General features: G+C 47.2%; 1 protein-coding gene across 4 annotated transcripts; it reads left to right on the top strand.

Moving 5' to 3' along the window:
* Positions 1-1,988: 1,988 nt before the first annotated feature.
* smarca4a (SWI/SNF related BAF chromatin remodeling complex subunit ATPase 4a) lies at positions 1,989-18,639 on the top strand. 4 transcript variants are annotated; one of them, XM_080487764.1, is made up of 34 exons: positions 1,989-2,109; positions 4,590-4,854; positions 4,941-5,073; positions 5,741-6,199; positions 6,404-6,502; positions 6,599-6,854; positions 9,381-9,507; positions 9,596-9,769; positions 9,864-10,037; positions 10,264-10,431; positions 10,515-10,562; positions 10,644-10,774; positions 11,275-11,335; positions 11,413-11,525; positions 11,650-11,797; positions 11,875-12,038; positions 12,116-12,182; positions 12,275-12,385; positions 12,473-12,715; positions 12,801-12,914; positions 13,045-13,152; positions 13,241-13,327; positions 13,407-13,453; positions 13,537-13,703; positions 13,823-13,986; positions 14,085-14,312; positions 14,791-14,868; positions 16,025-16,243; positions 16,329-16,588; positions 16,668-16,773; positions 16,891-16,992; positions 17,419-17,551; positions 18,080-18,219; positions 18,366-18,639. In XM_080487764.1, the coding sequence occupies exons 2-34, from the start codon at positions 4,633-4,635 to the stop codon at positions 18,396-18,398; spliced, it is 4,884 nt and encodes a 1,627-aa protein (XP_080343890.1). In that variant the 5' UTR covers positions 1,989-2,109; positions 4,590-4,632; the 3' UTR covers positions 18,399-18,639. The 4 variants fall into 4 exon arrangements, with proteins under 4 accessions (XP_080343890.1, XP_080343889.1, XP_080343888.1 ...); XM_080487763.1 differs by having other exon boundaries at positions 16,665-16,773; XM_080487762.1 differs by having other exon boundaries at positions 14,085-14,351.
* The last annotated feature ends 860 nt before the right edge of the window (positions 18,640-19,499 follow it).

The following is a 19,499-nucleotide window of genomic DNA, read 5'->3' as shown; positions in this document are numbered from 1 at the left end:
ATAGAACAAAATAAAGAAAAAGAAAGAATGGGTGTTTGCATTGGTGCCTTTTTAATAGTTTATTTAAAAAAAATACCTTTGATGCCTTTATCTTGCCACATAATTTCAGGGTCTCCCTCATACTCTGGGCTTTAGTATCAAGTGTAATTTAGGTGATACCATCTATGGTTTAACTTGGTATTGTATTGGAAAAAAAAAATCATATTGTTTGTGTGCTCATGAATACAGATGTTGATATGCTGTTGAAAGAAGATGAGATGGTGTTTGTACTGTCAAATCGTTTTTCTTGGTCTCTCAGGCTGCATTGTTGAAAGCAGCCTCCCATCCCCCTGCCACGGATCCTCTTTCACTAGGTTGCCAGATCTGGAGAGAGAAACAAGCAACCAGGCTTCTGAAAACCAGCCCAAAGCAAGCAACGTTTTCTCGAAATTAAACAAGGAATTAAATAGACAAATAGACAAATAAAACCCCAAAAATACAACAATTAAAAATGCATAAAGAGGTACATAAAATTACTATTATTGTGAACTGGTCAAGGGTATCATACTAGATTAGATTGGATTAGATTGGAATGGATCGGATCGGATCGGACTAGACTAGACTAGACTAGACTAGACTAGACTAGACTAGACTAGACCAGATCAGATCAGATCAGGTCAGATCAGATCAGATCAGATCAGATTAGATTAGTCTAAATATAAAGTGTGAGACACATGTTGAACAATTCAACAGGGATTGCAGAAAGTCCTGAATTAAAATAAAAACAGTCCAGACTATTGCTAAACAAGGGAGAGACTTAGAAAGGTTCTCAGTAAACTAAAAATGTTAACGTTTATAATGTAGCTTCCAGTGTTTGTCCGAGAAGATAAATAATCTGCCATTGTTCTGCAACCATAGACATAATATAGCAACAGAGTCAACCAGAGTTAACCGGAGTTAACACACAACAAGCAAATTTGCCCATGTTTTGTTTACAAAAACTTGAAGGAAAGCTGAACAGATCCTATACCAGTGGACCTTTCCCAGTATTTCACTAAAAGTGAAACCCCAGTCCAATGACGTGAGTATTTATATCTGATATGTACCAAACATCTGTGAGCATCATGAGTCTGCTCAGATAAAAATCTCTCCCTTGATTCTGCAACTCTTTTTAGACACAGTGACATATACACCTTTTTCAAGTTATAATGAATAAATACATCAACTTATACAAGCCTTTCACTGACACAGACACTCATACACGAATGTTCAAAGGCTGCAGTGGACTTTCAACTACTTTTTACAGCACTGGGCCCTCTCATTTTTAAATAACAGGCAAAAACACATTACTTTGATTTTGAACAAAATTCCGTCGTGTTTTTGTTGTTAGTTTTTCTGTTTAGTTTTTTCTCCGTTTTTGGTCGTGAATGTCTCTGTATTGGTATTTTTTATGTGCATGTTTATGGCTCTTATGAGTGATCTATGAGGATCATATAATCAATGTATAACTTTCTGGACCGCAGGAAGAATAAGTGTCACTACTGTCCCAACTAATGGGGCTCCTGGAACAATAAACAACAACAAAATAAAATCCATACTTTATTTATTTACATCTGGTTATGCTTCACTTACGAGAAGAGAATAGACCACTTTACTGATTGGCTGATATTAGCTCCGTCAAGATTTCAACCAATCAGAAGCAAGATCTGGGTTGTTAAACCCGCCTCTGTCTTCTGTGTGCATGTACGGGGGGGTAGGTGGGACCGAATTATCAAATATATCCCAAATGTGTGTTTGTAAAAGCGAAAATAAACAAATATGTAATATAAACAAATGAAATAACCACAAATACGGATTGATTTTTACAGAAAAACATGCTAAAAGTCGCTTACATTAAGCATACTTGGCAACCGTGTGGTTTCCGGGCTGCTGTTGAACGCAGCAGGGAGGGGGGGGAGGGGGGCGCTGCAGAGCCGCACAGGCCTACGGAGAGAGAGGAGGGGAGGGGAGGGGGGGGTGCGTGAAGGAAAAAAACCGACTGGCACGATCGCTCTTTGTTTCTGGCTGAAGGAGGAAAACCGAGAGACGCGGCGACCGGCGAGCCTCCAAACATCAACTTTCGCCACCCGTGTAAGTCCGCGGTGATCGCCGCCGCCGGTAGGAGACAGTTTGCGGGTGTTCCGAGCCGCTTGAGTGAGCTTTTATTGGAGGTTTTGCTTGGTTTTTTTTCGCGTGTTGGAAGGAGAAGAGATGAGACCGACATTACAGTGAGCGCTGCTGCTGCTGTGGCGCGGCGCCGCTGCAATGAATGAAAATTGTTTTTGGAAATGTGGTGAGAGCGGAGGTTTGAGCCAGGCGTACGGGAGGCGCGTTGGATCAATCAACACCGGCGATGCTCTAACCTTTCACATGTGGCCCCAAAAGTTCTCAGAATCCACCAAACCGGGCCGTTTTTCTGCCAAAGCGGCCCGGGAGAGCGTGGCCGGCTAGGCTAACCCTGTTAGCTCGCTAGCATGCTAGTCGCCGTCCGCCACCAGCTTATTTTGTTGTTTTTAGTTCACGTCTTTACAGCCCAGACCCGGCGTGTTTTCTTTGTTTGCAACCGCCTTTTAACACTTCGTTAAATCCCCCCGATCGTTGCACATGATGTTGCGACACGCTCGTCGTCTCGGGGAATTTAATCAACCTATTTTACGTGTTTTAAAGTGGATACCGGCGAGGCCCGGGTAGCATTAGTTCCGAATGCTAATACTCGCTAACCTGTGTTTTCCTGGCTTCAAAATGTAAACACTGCAACAACCGATGAGGCACAGCTGCTCACTGTGATCCGTTTTCTTTGTTACCTTTAATACGCACATCTCTTTTATTAGTAGGTCTGTGTTTTGGTTGATTCTGGCCTCAGTAACAGTGGTGTTTTGATTATGGTTAATACCTTGCAAATTACATTTTGACACGATCCTACCACAGTATATTTAATAGCATTGTGTTTACCAAGCAAATACTGTATTGCAACACATGAAACTGAGGTTATGGTCTTGAGGAATTAATTGACCTCTCCTTGACATTTGATCGAGCAGAGCTGTAAACATTGAAATCCCTCTGCGGGATGAGAGCAACCCACCTGAATGTGTCAAACTGAGCTCTGCTGATCTGTCATCAGGCAGCTGTTGCCTGCTTTGTGTCGGATGGGACAGACTTGGATAGTGCTGTGGATGTAGACAATGGATGCATGCATATTCAGGTTGTGGACCTTAGTGCAGATATTAAGTTCTAACTCACTGATCCAAGTTACATTACCAGCATGATTTTGATTTGCTCTGGAAGAACATGCAGACTCAGGACTGTTCTGTTTGTCAACTCCAAAGTTTGTCTTCATTCACAAAACTATTTGCTCTTTGTCTGAATGGGTAGTATTTAGCATCAACCTAGAATGCACATTCCTACTGATTCGATTTGACAGTCAAATTAAGTTTGCAATGCTTGACAAAATGTTAACTTTACTAGAAAAGATCACAAGCTAAGGCCCTTTTTACGCACATTTTTTAATTAAAAAGCATTGTTTTTGCTTTTTTGTTTCAGTAAAGTTTCACATTTACACGGCAACATTTTTAAAATTATGTCTGTATTCACTACAATGGCAGAGACGCTTAAAAATATGTAGTTGGCATGAAGGCCCACTGGTGCTGTTGTTTGTTAATGAAACCACATACATACATACATACATACATACATACATACCACATACAAAGAACAATACTCAAAATATTAATATTGGATTGATATCCCAGGTGACTCTCAACTATAAAGCGTTTTGAAGTCCTTGGAGAATATGTACTGGGAATTATTGACTCCCATTGTTGTTGTCTTCAATGTACATGCGCATATGCAGAAGGACTTTTTATTATGGCCGATGTGCGCTTGTCCAGTAGCAGCGTTTCAGAAAAGTTACGTTTTCCCCCCGTTCCCACGGAGACTGAGTCAAAGCATTTTTGAAAAGATTCACCTTGGTAGCAGCTTTCAAAAACTTGTGTTTTCAGTGACGCTGAGCATCGTTGTCACAGAAACGGACACCCAAAACGCAACAAACATTTTGCGTCTTCATTTGAAAATGTTGTTTAAATTGGGCTTGAATTTCACAACTTATATATCCTCAACTTCTGCAAAATGTTTCGCATCTCTAACCGCTCTATCAGTTATCGGTCAAAGTCAGACTGTTTTTTTTCCTCCATCATCCTGAATACAGAGGTTTATTTATAAAACACATGAAAGTTTCAAGAGTTGTTTTTTTTTGGGGTACAGATTTAATAAAGCTATACAATAATATCAAGATTGATTGTATTTTTTTGGTGCCTTTCAAGACACTCCCTGTACGTAATGAAATATTAAGACAGTTAATAACAAAGTGACACAATGATAAAACATGAGTCAGTTTGCGAATGCACGTTTAAAAAGAATGACATATTGACCGTTTTTAAGTTGGTGTCCGATATTAAAATGAAATGTGTTTACTTGAAGTAGGACTTTTGTTTTTGTTTTGTCAAGACAAAAGAAACATGTGAGTGAGTCTTGTCACTGTTGGATTCTAAAGGCTCAATGTGATCTGCTTTCAGGGGTTCTTTGCCGCTGTCGCACATCCCCAGTTTCCTCTGAGAGATGTCCACTCCTGACCCCCCGATGGGAGGGACACCTCGGCCCGGTCCCTCCCCGGGCCCAGGTCCGTCTCCAGGAGGCATGATGGGCCCGAGCCCGGGTCCCTCGCCGGGTTCGGCCCATAGCATGATGGGCCCCAGCCCGGGACCTCCCGGATCAGGACATCCCCATCCTCAGCAGGGGCCTCCAGGATACCCTCAGGACAACATGCATCAGATGCACAAAGTACTTAAAGCTCATCCAACTTCCCGCTCTTTCAACAAGGCTTCCGTTCTCATGCTTTTGTCTGATTGTTCCGGTGTGTTCTGCAGCCCATGGACTCCATGCACGAGAAAGTAATGCCTGACGATCCTCGCTACGCCCAGATGAAAAATATGGGCATGAGACCAGGGGGGCACAGTGGGATGGGACCCCCTCCAAGCCCCATGGACCAACATTCCCAAGGTGAAGACTTCTGCTACTCTTACAAGTGTATTAAACGTTGGTGATTATGTGAGAGTGGTTCTAATGGAACTTACCAGTTAGACTACTCGAGGTATGCAGAGTGAGCATGCAGCAGATGTGTGTGCGCCTGTGTGAGAGAGAAGCTATCCAGCCGGTTTCTCCTGCTGTGTACCTGCTCTAGAAGCAGAAAGAGGCGTGTCTCTAACGGAAGGGGGCGGGGTTTTGACATTTCCCTCTCAGACAACAACACACATGGCTGCGTTCACAGAAATAAGCTGTCCATATGCAAAAGAGGTTGAAATGACACAACAGCGGATTCCGTGCCTCTTCAAGCACACAGATAAACGAAACTGATACTTTACTAATCCATTGAGGAAATTCTCTTTTCCCCCAACATTGACCCATCCTTTTTTGAGGATGCAGTGGGAAGCCACATTATGGCGCTCTGGGGAGGTGATGGGTGTCAAAGGGTCTTTCTCAGAGACCCTCAGTGGTGATGTGCCTGCTGTGGGATTCAAACCTGCAAACATCTGATCCCAAGTTGGCTTCTCCAGCCTCTCGACCACCACTGCCCCACTTATGATTATCATGTAAATAGTGGCATGTGCATGAAAACAGTGGTGGAATCGTTTTCTGCGTATTGATGGAACCTCTCTTCCCTCCACAGGCTACCCCTCCCCTCTGGGGGGCTCGGAACACGCACCCAGCCCCGTCCCAGCCAACGGCCCCCCCTCCGGTCCCATGATGCCCAGCGGTCCACCTGGCCCCGTAGCGGGCCCGATGGAGAGCGGCGGGGATCCAAATCAGGGTCTGGGCCAACCCAACCGTGGCGGTCCTCAGGGTCCAGGAGCACCCCCCGTGGCCGGAGGTGTTCCGGGCAGCGCGGGCGGACCCACCCCCTTCAACCAGAACCAGCTGCACCAACTCAGGGCTCAGATCATGGCCTATAAGATGCTCGCACGCAGCCAGCCGCTGCCCGAGCACCTGCAGATGGCCGTGCAGGGGAAGCGCCCCATGCCGGGCATGCAGCAGCAGCCCATGCCTAACATGCCCCCCGCCACTGGACCCGCGGGTGGCCCAGGCACTGGGCCAGGACCTACTCAGGCAAACTACAATAGACCACATGGTGAGTGGAGGAGTCTGTGTTGGATTCATTTGTGACCGACAGCGAAAACCAGATGAGAACAATCAACTGTTTTGTCTAAAAAAATTTAGTGTCATTAAAAAGGGGAGTAAATCAAAACTGAGCAGGTAAATGTGATAATGATGGACTCTAGTGAATCACAGTAGGCAAATCAGCAAGATTTAATATGTTACTGTTCTCTTTTAGGTATGGTTGGCCCCAATATGGCTCCTCCTGGACCTGCAGGAGTCCCCCCAGGTATGCAAGGCCAACCTACCAATGGACCCCCCAAGTCCTGGCCTGAAGGTGAATCTGAGATCAGAGCTGACTCCAGTCTCACTTAATACTTTAATCCCAATGTCAAAGCAAGAAAATAACCTCCTCTGCCCTGATGTCTGTTAGGACCCATGGTGAACGCTGCTGCTCCGTCCAACCCCCCCCAGAAGCTTATCCCGCCTCAGCCCACTGGCAGACCCTCGCCCGCGCCCCCATCCGTGCCTCCAGCTGCCTCCCCAGTGATGCCCCCACAGACGCAGTCCCCAGGGCAGCCGGCACAGCCTCCTCCCATGATGCTGCACCAGAAGCAGAACCGCATCACCCCTATTCAGAAACCCCGCGGGCTGGACCCAGTGGAGATCCTCCAGGAGAGGGAGTACAGGTGAGGCCTCAGATGCTTCTCTGCTAAAAAGTGCTAAATTTAAATGGTGTCCAATTCTGAGCTATCGGGGTTTGATCTGGAATCATTTTGACTTTTTGTCTTGCAAGCAGATCCAGTCAGGGTCCTCTGAGAGATAGCAAAAACGAAAACTTCCCAAAAAAAACAAATGCCGCACACACTGCTCCATTAACATCAACTAGAAAATTCAAGAGGAAATTAAAGCTGCAAGCAGCCTTGATCGAGACCTCGCACTCTGGCCTGTGGCCCGTGGGGGTCGGACCAGTCGTGCCCTCTGGCCCCTGTAAATATTGATAAAATATACATTTTGATGGTTTTAACAATAAAGGAATTTTATTTTGAAAAATGTGGAGGGCTTTTATTTTAAAAGCCAACTAACCTCTAGTCTCGCTAAATATAATTTTTTTTAGGCTTTTGGTGTCATTTTTAATAAACAAGGATTTGTATTTTGAAAAAATTGGGGGGTTTTATTTTGAAAGCCTCGCTAAACTCTTAATATCCAGATTGAAGTCCATATTTTAATCTTTGATGAACAGGGATTTTTATTTTTGAAGGACTTTGGGGCTTTTATTTTGAAATCCAGCTCACCCCTACGCCGAGCTTAAACACTTGATATTTATTTTGAATTGTAATTTTTGATAACAGGGGCTTTTATTTTGAAAGTCAGACCATGCAGGTAAAGTGGTCACAGTTTGAAATCGCTGGAACAAAAGAAATGACAGCATTGTTCTCTCTCGTCAAAAAGGTCATGTTTTCTGGACTTTCCCCCACATGTGTTACATCGTCTTGTTCAGCAGGTTCTTATTGTGCTTCTGATCTGCTCGTTTTGTCGATCAGTCACGGTTCAGCCACAGTCGCCACTTCAATGTTCAAGGTGTTCTATCAGGGGAGAGTCTTCAGAGTCTTGTGTCCCATGTATTTGAATGAGAGGAGGGAGGCGGCAGGATTCTTAGGACCTTTGACGGCTAATAAAATCGAAACCGCTCGGCTAGTCAAAAAGAGTCTCCTCTGTCTTTTAATCGTGTTTTGAAGCAGATATGATATTCACCCTCAGAGGAGATAGCGTTTGCGTGAGGGCCTTTTTTTGGTGAAAATCTTATTTTGAAAGGCAAATTGCGGACTTCCAGTTGGATTTAGGTCAAGGGTATTGGCACATGATTTTTAGGTATTGATCAGACGAACAATTGAATTTTGGTTTGATCGCCCTACGACATTCCTACAGGCCGTGGTGGTCGTTTTGTGTTTCACTGGCAACAGGCACCGATCTCCTCTGTGAGATGCTTCTGCCATCCACTTTGTATGGGACAGTTTTTTGCGATTTTTCGTCTTTCTTTCTAAAAAAAAATTCCGGGAATGGATAGCCAAATCGTTAATAAAACTCGCAGCAACCTATTTCCGCACGATTCAATGAGCTTTTTCGGTCCGTATTCCCAACTGTGTGGGGACTAGTTAGGAAGAGAAAGGGGCAGAAGATATTTAAATAGGTTCCTTAAGGCGACCGGACTATTGGGGAAAGTCTAGTTTAGGCCAAAATCCACCATGTTTGTCAAAAAGGCTGACTTCCTGTTGAGTTTTCAGTATGTGTGTAAGAGTTTTTATTTTGTGCGTATCTCTGGAAAAGTATAATTAAAGTAGCAGGTACTCTACAGGTGTGTGTGTGTGTGTGTGTGTGTTGCCATGGAGACAAACTGAAGTCAGAGACTGCAGTTACTATCAGCGTCAGTTACTGTCAGAGCTCAATGGTGTGTGGACGCTTCAAACTAATTATGATTGTTTGAGAACCGTGAGACCTATTCCAAATATTTTTGAACTGTGAGCGTCAGAGGAACCTCATGAATTTACTGTGAGCTTGTCATGTCCGTAGGATCCTCCATTCCCCAGCAAACAGTTGAGAAAAATGTCTAAACTTTTTGGTTTGAGTGAGAAAATGTCTCCCAAAAATCCATTGGAGTCTATGGGAGGAAATCTGACACTTGACAAATGCATTTTTAGAGAGAACTGCTCCTGTTACACAAGAGTGGCCCCTTATTTGAAGATTTTTCACATTTGTTTTCTCCATTATTTTCTGAAACGGTTAGCCACATCGCTAACAAAAGCAATAGGACACTATTCCCGAATTTCCCGCACATTTTGATGTGCTTTTTGTGTAGGTGCTCAGAACTGCTCAGACTAGTTGCGCTTGATAAAGCGGTGTAAGAAAGAGAATATTAAAATGAAACGCGTTCCCAGGGTAGTGATATTTGCACCTTGCCACTGAGGCAGGCACGTGAATAAAACATGGCGTTTTCTGCTTTTTTAGTGAAGCTCACAAACGAGCTGAAACTATAAAAGAAATAGATTTTACTTCAACTTAATCCAATTTGGTTCGTTGTAATTATCACCTGCGATGTGTAGAACTCACAAAGCCTCACACTGAAAAATACACAGAAAAACCTGTTCATTTAAAGGATTTCTCTCCGTGTTGAGGTTAATGGTCTAAATGTTGGTGTTTTGTTGTGCTTTGTTCAGGCTACAGGCTCGTATCACTCACCGGATACAGGAGCTGGAGAACCTGCCGGGCTCGCTGGCCGGCGACCTCCGCACCAAAGCTACCATCGAGCTCAAAGCCCTGCGGCTGCTCAACTTCCAGAGACAGGTACACTGTTTTCTTCTGGCGTCCCACTTGGGCGTTTAACCCATCGCCTTGGACCAGTGCTCATTTTCTCTGTGGAACACCTCTGCAGCTCCGTCAGGAGGTCGTGGTCTGCATGCGCCGGGACACGGCTCTGGAAACCGCCCTCAACGCTAAAGCCTACAAGCGCAGCAAACGCCAGTCGCTGCGCGAAGCCCGCATCACAGAGAAGCTCGAGAAGCAGCAGAAGATCGAACAGGAGCGGAAACGTCGCCAGAAGCACCAGGTGGGCACTGGGAGAAGAGCGCCGCTTTTTGTCAGCCTATTTCGAATCCCAAAGTTGCAGACCGCGGTAACGTCTTTTGTCTTTTCCCGGATAGGAATACCTCAACAGCATCCTGCAGCACGCCAAGGACTTCAAGGAGTACCACCGCTCCATCACAGCCAAGATCCAGAAGGCCACCAAGGCCGTCTCCACCTACCACGCCAACACCGAGCGCGAGCAGAAGAAAGAGAACGAGCGCATTGAGAAGGAGAGAATGCGACGGCTGATGGTGAGGCCCGCGGTCCCCGAGACCTCACACAGACACACACGTGTGTGTGTGTGTGTGTGTGTGTGTGTGTGTGTGTGTGTGTGTGTGTGTGTGTGTGTGTGTGTGTGTGTGTGTGTGTGTGTGTGTGTGTGTGTGTGTGTGTGTGTGTGTGTGTGTGTGTGTGTGTGTGTGTGTGTGTTCTGTAGACTGACCGTTCCCTCTGTGCTTCTCTGCGACTCTCCTCCAGGCCGAAGATGAAGAAGGTTACCGTAAGCTCATCGACCAGAAGAAAGACAAGCGCCTGGCGTACCTGCTGCAGCAGACAGATGAGTACGTGGCCAACCTCACCGAGCTGGTGCGCGCTCACAAGGCCGCACAAGCCCTCAAAGAGAAGAAGAAGAAGAAGAAAAAGAAGGTAGGCGTTTGTCTCGAGCACCTGTCCGTAGAATCGTGTCTCCGTCCATCTTGCTGACCGTTTACTTGCCTTTGCGCCAGAAGCCAGAAACAGTGGAAGGCGGCTCTGCAGCTTTGGGACCTGATGGAGAGGTAAGAGGAGAAGCATTAACGTCTCGACCTCCCGTAACGTGTTGGGATTCATGGTACTGATGTGTGATTCGTTGTGTGAAGCCTTTAGACGAGACCAGTCAGATGAGCGACCTGCCGGTTAAGGTCATCCACGTGGACAGCGGGAAGATTCTGACGGGCATGGACGCACCGAAGGCCGGGCAGCTGGAGACGTGGCTGGAAATGAACCCCGGGTGGGTGTGAGGCACATTGTGGGAGCCTGTCTCCTCGAGGCCTTCAATCTGAAATATCTCTTTCATTTTGCTTTCACCTCTGCTGCTGCTGAAAGATTTGAAAAGCATATTTTTTATCTCTTCAGTTAATCTCGAAAGCACCTTCAACTAATTCAGTGATAAAAATATGTTTGGAAGACATTTTTCATAGTTCTTCCTCCAGATATTAATGTTTAGTTACGTTTTGAACAACAAAACGTTCAGTTTTCTGGGCGCACGCTCAGACCCGTACCCAGAATGTCAGTGATGCAGCGGTTAGAGACCCGATTGTGAGCTCAGCAGCATGAGCGTCACATAAATACAATGAGGAGGTTTGTTGAAACACTGCAGCTGATATGAGTTCACTTTTTGGAGATCTTTGCGTGGCTTACGAAGCTGGCTACACTCCAGTCTCACCAATTCCTGTTAAAAACTGCGCTTGACTTCTTTTAATCCTCTAAAATGTCGTCTTTTCTCTGCAGATACGAGGTGGCGCCGCGTTCAGACAGCGAAGACAGCGGTTCAGACGAGGAGGAAGAGGAGGTAGAAAACGGACTCCAAGCTGAATCTTGTTTTCCCCGCCTCTCGGGGTTCCTCACCTCTTGTCCTTTTTCGCCCAGGAGGAAGAGGAGGAGCACCCTCAGCCTTCGTCTTCTGCATCTGAAGAGAAGAAGAAGATTCCCGACCCCGACAGCGAAGAAGTGTCCGAAGTGGACGTCCAGCACATCATCGAGTGAGACAATACTGTTCTCTCCCCTGTTGTCTGCGTTCTATTCTTTTCTCCTTGATGTTTTTTTTGTTTTTGTTTTTGTTTTTGTTTTGTTTTGTTTTTTCACCTTAAAAATGTGTTTTCTCAGACACGCCAAGCAGGACGTGGACGACGAGTACGGCAACGCCGCCTTCAACCGCGGCCTGCAGTCCTACTACGCCGTGGCCCACGCCGTCACCGAGAAGGTGGACAAACAGTCCTCACTGCTGATCAACGGGCAACTCAAGCAATACCAGGTAACCCGGGAAACAGCACCAGCACGAGGCCACCCGGCTAAAGAACGCGAGGCTAACTGGCGCCGTCTCCTCCGCAGGTCAAAGGTCTGGAGTGGCTGGTGTCACTTTACAACAACAACTTGAACGGCATCCTGGCTGACGAGATGGGCCTGGGTAAAACCATCCAGACCATCGCTCTGATCACTTACCTCATGGAGTTAAAGCGCCTCAACGGGCCCTTCCTCATCATCGTACCTCTCTCGTAAGTGCGAAACAGACCGTCTTCTCTTTGAAACAAAGCCGCACAGAAAGCTTACCGACGTTTCCTCCGTCTCTCAGAACTTTATCGAACTGGGTGTATGAGTTTGATAAGTGGGCACCGTCTGTGGTGAAGGTCTCCTACAAGGTCAGTGCTCTAATTATCTAATTATCCGGCTTCAAGCAGCGTTTCCTTTACGAGACGATGATCTGGAAGTTCGGTCTAATGTTGTCTTTCAGGGATCTCCAGCTGCTCGACGCTCTTTCGTCCCCATCCTGCGCAGCGGCAAGTTCAACGTGCTGCTCACCACGTACGAGTACATCATCAAAGACAAGCAGGTGTTGGCGAAGGTAAGAAGTCGCCCGCAGCCACGTCGGCTGGTCAATCTCAGCCCCGTCACCGGAAACTCACTCTGCGCCCACGTCTTCCTCCCGCAGCTCCGATGGAAGTACATGATCGTGGATGAAGGCCACCGTATGAAGAACCACCACTGTAAGCTCACTCAGGTCCTGAACACGCACTACTTGGCACCCCGGCGCGTGCTGCTCACGGGCACGCCGCTGCAGAACAAGCTGCCCGAGCTCTGGGCCCTGCTCAACTTCCTGCTGCCCACCATCTTCAAGAGCTGCAGCACCTTCGAGCAGTGGTTCAACGCCCCCTTCGCCATGACCGGAGAGAAGGTGGGTGGCCGCTCGCTCCAGTCAGGAACCCAAAACGGCATCAAGAGGGATTTCCACTAAGCTTTCATTTGTCTTTGATGACAAGGTGGACCTAAATGAAGAAGAGACCATCCTGATCATCCGGCGTTTACACAAAGTGCTTCGACCTTTCCTGCTGCGCCGACTCAAGAAGGAGGTGGAGGCTCAGCTGCCAGAGAAGGTCAGGACGCATCCATCTCTAGTTTATTTACAATATTAATACGTGGAACTCTCAGACTCATCCTCACTGTTACACATGGTTTTGGTTTTAATTTTGATGGTTTCTCCTCGCCCTCGCCCTTGTCTGACAGGTGGAGTACGTGATAAAGTGCGACATGTCGGCCCTGCAGAGGGTTTTATACAGACACATGCAGGCCAAGGGAGTGCTGCTCACAGACGGATCAGAGAAAGATAAGAAGGTACGATCGTGTCCTTGAGTGTGTGAAATCACACGACGGTGAAATGATGCTGTGTCTCATCATGTCGTCTTCTTTGGAAACTCTCCAGGGTAAAGGAGGCACCAAGACCCTCATGAACACCATCATGCAGCTGAGGAAGATTTGTAACCACCCCTACATGTTCCAGCACATCGAGGTACTTGAACCAAATCCTCTGCTTTCGTTCGTGTTTCCACAATAAATTGAAATATATTAATGGCCCGTTTGTTTTGCAGGAGTCTTTCTCGGAGCATCTGGGTTACTCCGGGGGAATCGTGACCGGGTGAGTGGAACTTGATTTTTGTGTGACCGCAATGTTCCGTCCGTGGCCGCCGTCTCCTCACGCGCTTCCTCGTAACCCCGCAGCTCCGAGCTGTACCGCGCCTCGGGGAAGTTTGAACTGCTGGACCGCATCCTGCCCAAGCTGAGGGCCACCGGCCACAAAGTGCTGCTCTTCTGCCAAATGACCACGCTCATGACCATCATGGAGGATTACTTTGCCTACCGCAACTTCAAATACCTGCGTCTGGACGGTGAGATTCCTCCTGCAGACCTTCATTATCTCTATTATGATCCCATTATAACTTGCAGTAGAAATATTAAGGACTTGTGTCAGATTATCCAGTGTATGAACAGGGTTTTCTCCCAATAGGAACCACCAAAGCGGAGGACCGCGGCATGCTGCTGAAGACTTTCAATGACCCGGCCTCCGAGTACTTTGTGTTCCTGCTCAGTACGCGAGCCGGCGGTCTGGGTCTCAACCTGCAGTCTGCCGACACCGTCATCATCTTCGACAGCGACTGGAACCCTCATCAGGTTCTCCTCCCCCCCCCCCCCGCCCTTCCCCCCGCAGTCCCTCCTCGCTCCGCCGCCACCTGAACTAACCTCTGTGCTCCCCGCTCCCACTCCCACAGGACCTGCAAGCCCAGGACCGAGCCCACCGCATCGGGCAGCAGAACGAGGTGCGCGTCCTGCGCCTGTGCACCGTCAACAGCGTGGAGGAGAAGATCCTGGCGGCGGCCAAGTATAAGCTGAACGTGGACCAGAAAGTCATCCAGGCCGGCATGTTCGACCAGAAGTCCTCGGGCTTTGAGCGCCGTGCCTTCTTGCAGGCCATTCTGGAGCACGAGGAGCAGGACGAGGTCGGGGCTCGAGGAGGCTGCCGTACTAGGGGGGCGTGGGTGGGTGCGGTCTGAACCTCCACCCACTCTCATCCACTTGTGCGCTGCCCCAGTTCTTCAATCACTTCTCTCCCCCCCCCTCCTCTGTCTCTTTTCCTTATATCACTCTGTTCTTAGGATTTGTGAGCTTTCATCAATCCAGACTTCTCCTCTTCCTCCCTTTTGTCTTTCTTCTTCTCCACAAACCTTTAATGGTTAATAGACTTTACCTTTCACACTGACATGAAAACTCTTCATTGACCTCCTATTTACACTAAAATTGACATTTTTCCTGCAGGACCCGTGATTTTTTACAATGCCAGTATCAGGCTCACTGTATCATTCACTGAACTGTGTGGCGATTTTTTATTTTTTTTTTGGCTGAGTTTTGAGGAACTGTGGGCGCCACATTAACCCTCATCAACATCGTCTCATTGAGTCTGTCTCGGTTCGCCTGCAGGAGGAAGACGAAGTGCCCGACGACGAGACTGTCAATCAGATGATTGCCCGGAGTGAAGAGGAGTTCGAGCAGTTCATGGTTAGTGAGACACAGTATGATTTAACATGAATACAAACACTTATGTACTGACGTTTTGAGAAAGTGGTTTCAGTGCATGGGTACGATGAGACATGACAAAATGGAAAATTAGCAACATTTCTTCGCTGTTGATTCTTGTTTTGGCGGTTTTCGATGGATTGTACGATTTATGTTTCAACATTTGACGCGGAAAACTGAAGTAGGAGCTTCTATATGATGTGGAACAGACTCGAGTGGCAAACGTACGTTTTATGAGACGTGTTGGAATGATGCTCTTAGCATCAGATTGACAACAAAGTTTGTCTCGTAACAATTAAAACATCTACAAGGTTCAAATGGTTTTCTTCAATGAGCCGCATCAATCCCAGCTCAGGTAACCATATTACGCACACCAGACTATTTTTCCAAAGAACGTTTTGCCACAAAACAGACAGAAACCTTCCATCACCACTGCTGACGGTACTTAACAACATCCTGGGTCTGTAGTGAGGTACCCACTACGTCCCGGGTCTCTGGTACACAGAATACCACCTGTATAGTGGATAAAACTCACCACACGCACTTCCTGCTCCCTCAGACTTTTCCTCTTCGGAGGGCGCTCCGCAGTAGGAGCTGTATTATACCCGTGTATATATTTATAGTGGGAAATTACAAATGTATTGTATATATTTTGAGTTTGATCATCATTTGCTGTTTGTTATGTACATTTATTATTCAACTTTTCAGTGATCTTAATTTCGGGTGGTTTGAGCACTTTTTTTGTTTGAGTCCAGCTTGTTCTGATTGGCCCAAATCAGGGTGGGGCGGGGCTTATTTAAAGAGGCACACCTTCAGCCTCAGAGGACTGAGAGACTGAGTGAGTCTGAGTCGGCCAGCTTGCTGTGAGGCTGGAAGTAAATGTTTCGCAAACTTTTTGCAACGAGAACATTTAAGATAAAACTAATTACATATTTGGACACGCCGACTCCATCCTCTCCTCCTCCACTCCAGGCCACATCCCGAGTTGGGGTGGCCCCTCGGTCTCTCACGATAACCAAGTCAACTCAATCCAGGAAAAATCAGTGGTAAAAGTGTGTGTTTTGGTCAGAAAGCTGCAGACCTGCTGCTGCTCCCGCTGATTTCACATCCGTTCCCCGTGTTCCCGTCTCGCTCTTAGCGCATGGACCTGGACAGACGCCGCGAGGACGCCCGTAATCCGAAGAGGAAACCGCGTCTGATGGAGGAGGACGACCTACCCAGCTGGATCTTAAAAGACGACGCCGAAGTGGAGAGGCTGACCTGCGAGGAGGAGGAGGAGAAGATGTTTGGCCGAGGTTCTCGCCAGCGGAAGGAGGTGGACTACAGCGACTCGCTCACGGAGAAGCAGTGGCTGAAGGTGGGGCGGAGTCACGGCGTCGCTGACGCAGCGGTTCGTCGTCCTGTGAGGAGAGTCGTTTTCACCAACCCGTCTCCCGCCACAGGCAATCGAAGAAGGCAATCTGGAGGACATCGAGGAGGAAGTGCGCCACAAAAAGACGACCCGCAAGCGCAAGAGGGACCGCGACCACGACGGCCCGGCCACGCCCAGCTCCAGCAGCGGCCGCGGGCGAGACAAAGACGACGACGTGAAGAAGGCGAAGAAGCGCGGCCGCCCGCCTGCAGAGAAGCTCTCCCCCAACCCGGCGTCCCTCACCAAGAAGATGAAGAAGATCGTTGACGCCGTCATCAAATACAAGGACGGGTAAGGACTGCGGTTTGAAGGAGAATTGTGTGTGATAAGTCCTCGGCTGATGCTTCTCTCGATTCCGTTCTCTCAGCAGTAACGGCCGACAGCTCAGTGAAGTCTTCATCCAGCTGCCGTCGCGTAAGGAGCTGCCCGAGTACTACGAGCTCATCCGCAAACCCGTGGACTTCAGGAAGATCAAGGTGAGGACGAGTCTTCACCTGCTCGTCTCTTCACCGTCAGTTCCACCTTGATTTATTTATCTTTTGTTTGTTATAACCTTGTATTGTTTTGTTTTATTTTTTTCACCCCGGCATCAGGAGCGGATCCGCAGCCATAAGTACCGCAGCCTGAACGACCTGGAGAAGGACGTGATGCTGCTGTGTCAGAACGCCCAGACCTTCAACCTGGAGGGATCTCTGGTGAGACGAGCAGCCGACTTCTGACAGTCTGAACATGAGCGACGGGAGAAAAGGGAAATGCAGGAAATCCACTGTTCATCCAAAATGTACCGGAGGAGGAGATACGCATTGTCCAGACTATAAGTTACTTCTTTTTAGTTGTTTGGCTCTTATAGAACTAAATAATAATAATAATATGCCTGTACCGACTACTTGTGACCACTAGATGTCAGTATATAGCAACACAATTCTACAATGTTTGTAGCTGCTTTCAAAGTCAAAATGATTACGTGGTTTTATCTTTTAGATTCTCATATGAGTTTTATTCTGAAGCCTGAGACAGAAGTTGGAGTGAAGTGATCCCACTGAACTTTAAGATATCCAATATAAATGCAGTTTTCTAAAATATATCGGACCGAGCTTCAACCTGCTTTTGCAACTTCTCAGATCTACGAGGACTCCATCGTGCTGCAGTCCGTCTTCACCAGCGTGCGGCAGAAGATCGAGAAGGACGACGAGAGTGAGGGCGAGGAGAGCGAGGAGGAGGAGGAGGAGGTGGACGAAGGCTCCGAGTCTGAATGTGAGTGAGAGAGACGTGTGTCCACCGTGAAACTAAGTTCCTTCCTCACAACATACAAGACTTTGATCAGTGTCGCTACTAATCCACACTGAAGTGGTGTTCATGAAGTGGCCCAGGTGTCTTGCTATTCCAAGGTTGGTGGTTTGATTCCCTCCCTGACCTTTTCTGTGCATTGAAATGCCCTTCAGCAACAACTTCCTACCAACAAAGCTCAAGCTGCACGTCTGCATTTGATCCATCGTCAAAGTATAAGACTCCTGATAAAAAGTCAGAGATGAGTTTAATCGTGATAAATGTGTTTCCAAAATGTCTTTCAGACTAATGATGCAGCTCAACGATTTAAAAAACAGTAAAATGCATTAAAATCTAAAATGAATCACTTCAGAATTAAATAAAGTGTCAAAAACATGTGAACCTTTGAAATATACAGAAATGACATGTCCTCAGGTCTGATTGTTATTTGACACCAGTATCAATACTTGAGTAAAGTTTGAGTGTTTTTGACGCCGACTCGCTCCGTCCCGCCAGCGCGCTCGGTGAAGGTGAAGATCAAGCTGAGCCGGAAGGAGAAGAGCGAGCGTGGAGGGAAGGGGCAGCGGCGGAGGGGCCGCGGCGCCCGGGCCAAACCGGTGGTGAGCGACGACGACAGCGAGGAGGAGCAGGAGGAGGTGAGGGGAGACCGGCACACGGCCCCGGGCTCTGGGCTCTGAGCTCTGAGCTCCTCATACGACAGCGTTTCAAGTGAAAACGCATCATTTGGGAGTTTGGCGTGGCAGGACACGGGGTAACTGTTTGTTTTTTTGCTTCTTGTCAGGAGCGCTCGGCCAGTGGCAGCGACGAGGACTGAAGCCCCACCTCACCCCCGCTTCAGACTGGACCAACGGCCCGCTGAGCCCTCGACTGGACTTTATATATTTTACTTAGATACAGCAGGGAGGCAGCCAGAGCGACGGCCTAGTTTTACCTAGATGAGCTGATTTTTTAGTGAGACTATTGTACTCTCATTAAAGTATTCCATTAATTACAACAAAAATTAAAAAAAAAAAAAAAAATGCGAACACGACGAAGCTTTCACTTCCATATTTAAAGCATTTTCCCAGTATGAATAGTAGTGTGTCTCTTTGCCTTCCTTTGTTTTCTCCTGTAAATGGAAACTTGACAGAGCCTCAACTTATCGACTGATCGTGGGCCATCAAATCAGCTGTTTGTTTGTTGGTTTTTTTAAAAAAAGAAAAGTGATATTCATTTTCTCAAAGCGTACATGTGAACCAGGAGTCACCACCTTGCTCGAAGTTTTTTGTTTTTTTTTAGTTTTTTGAATGCATGTCGTGCGTGTCTGTGGAAATCTCTCCTGGATGTGTCTTGGCTATTCTGTGTTTTAATTTAAGACTACATAGCGGGATCGCGGTGCATCCCACCCTGCAGCCCCTCCCTTTCAGGGCGTCGGGGAGGGGGTCGGACCATTTCCTCGTGTCGGTGTCACTGGATTCCAAAAAGTACAATAAAGGCATCTCATAATAAAAACGGCTGCTTCCTGCTTGTGAACGCCAGAGGGCGCACTGTCACGAGTTTCTGGGTCAGTCAGGAACTTCACACAGGCAACTGGTGTTCCAGTTTGATTAGTAACTAAACAAAGAGTGTAAACATGTAAGTTTTGCTCTGAGGTGAATTAACAGAAGATTAGTTGATAGTTTGAACTTGAGCTGGCCTGACAGTGAAAACTCATGATGGGACTCAGAGATCTAATCTGCAACCAAGACCTCTGAAATGAGCAAGTTCATGTGCCGAGTCGGTTATTTTTAAAAACTCAATGCACAGTAATTGATTTGTAACTATTTCTACAGAATCTTGCAGTTTAACTTCGTGCACAAGATTTATTTCACACATCACCTCTCCATGATAAGTAGTAGCTACTCAGAGTATTGCCCTGGATGTAAGACTGAAGTAG

This window comes from Lipophrys pholis, assembly GCF_963383615.2.
Source record: "Lipophrys pholis genome assembly, chromosome: 19".
In the NCBI taxonomy this organism is placed as follows: domain Eukaryota; kingdom Metazoa; phylum Chordata; class Actinopteri; order Blenniiformes; family Blenniidae; genus Lipophrys; species Lipophrys pholis.
The sequence above is the reverse complement of the archived record's forward strand: the minus strand, read 5'-3'. Positions and strand labels throughout refer to the sequence as shown.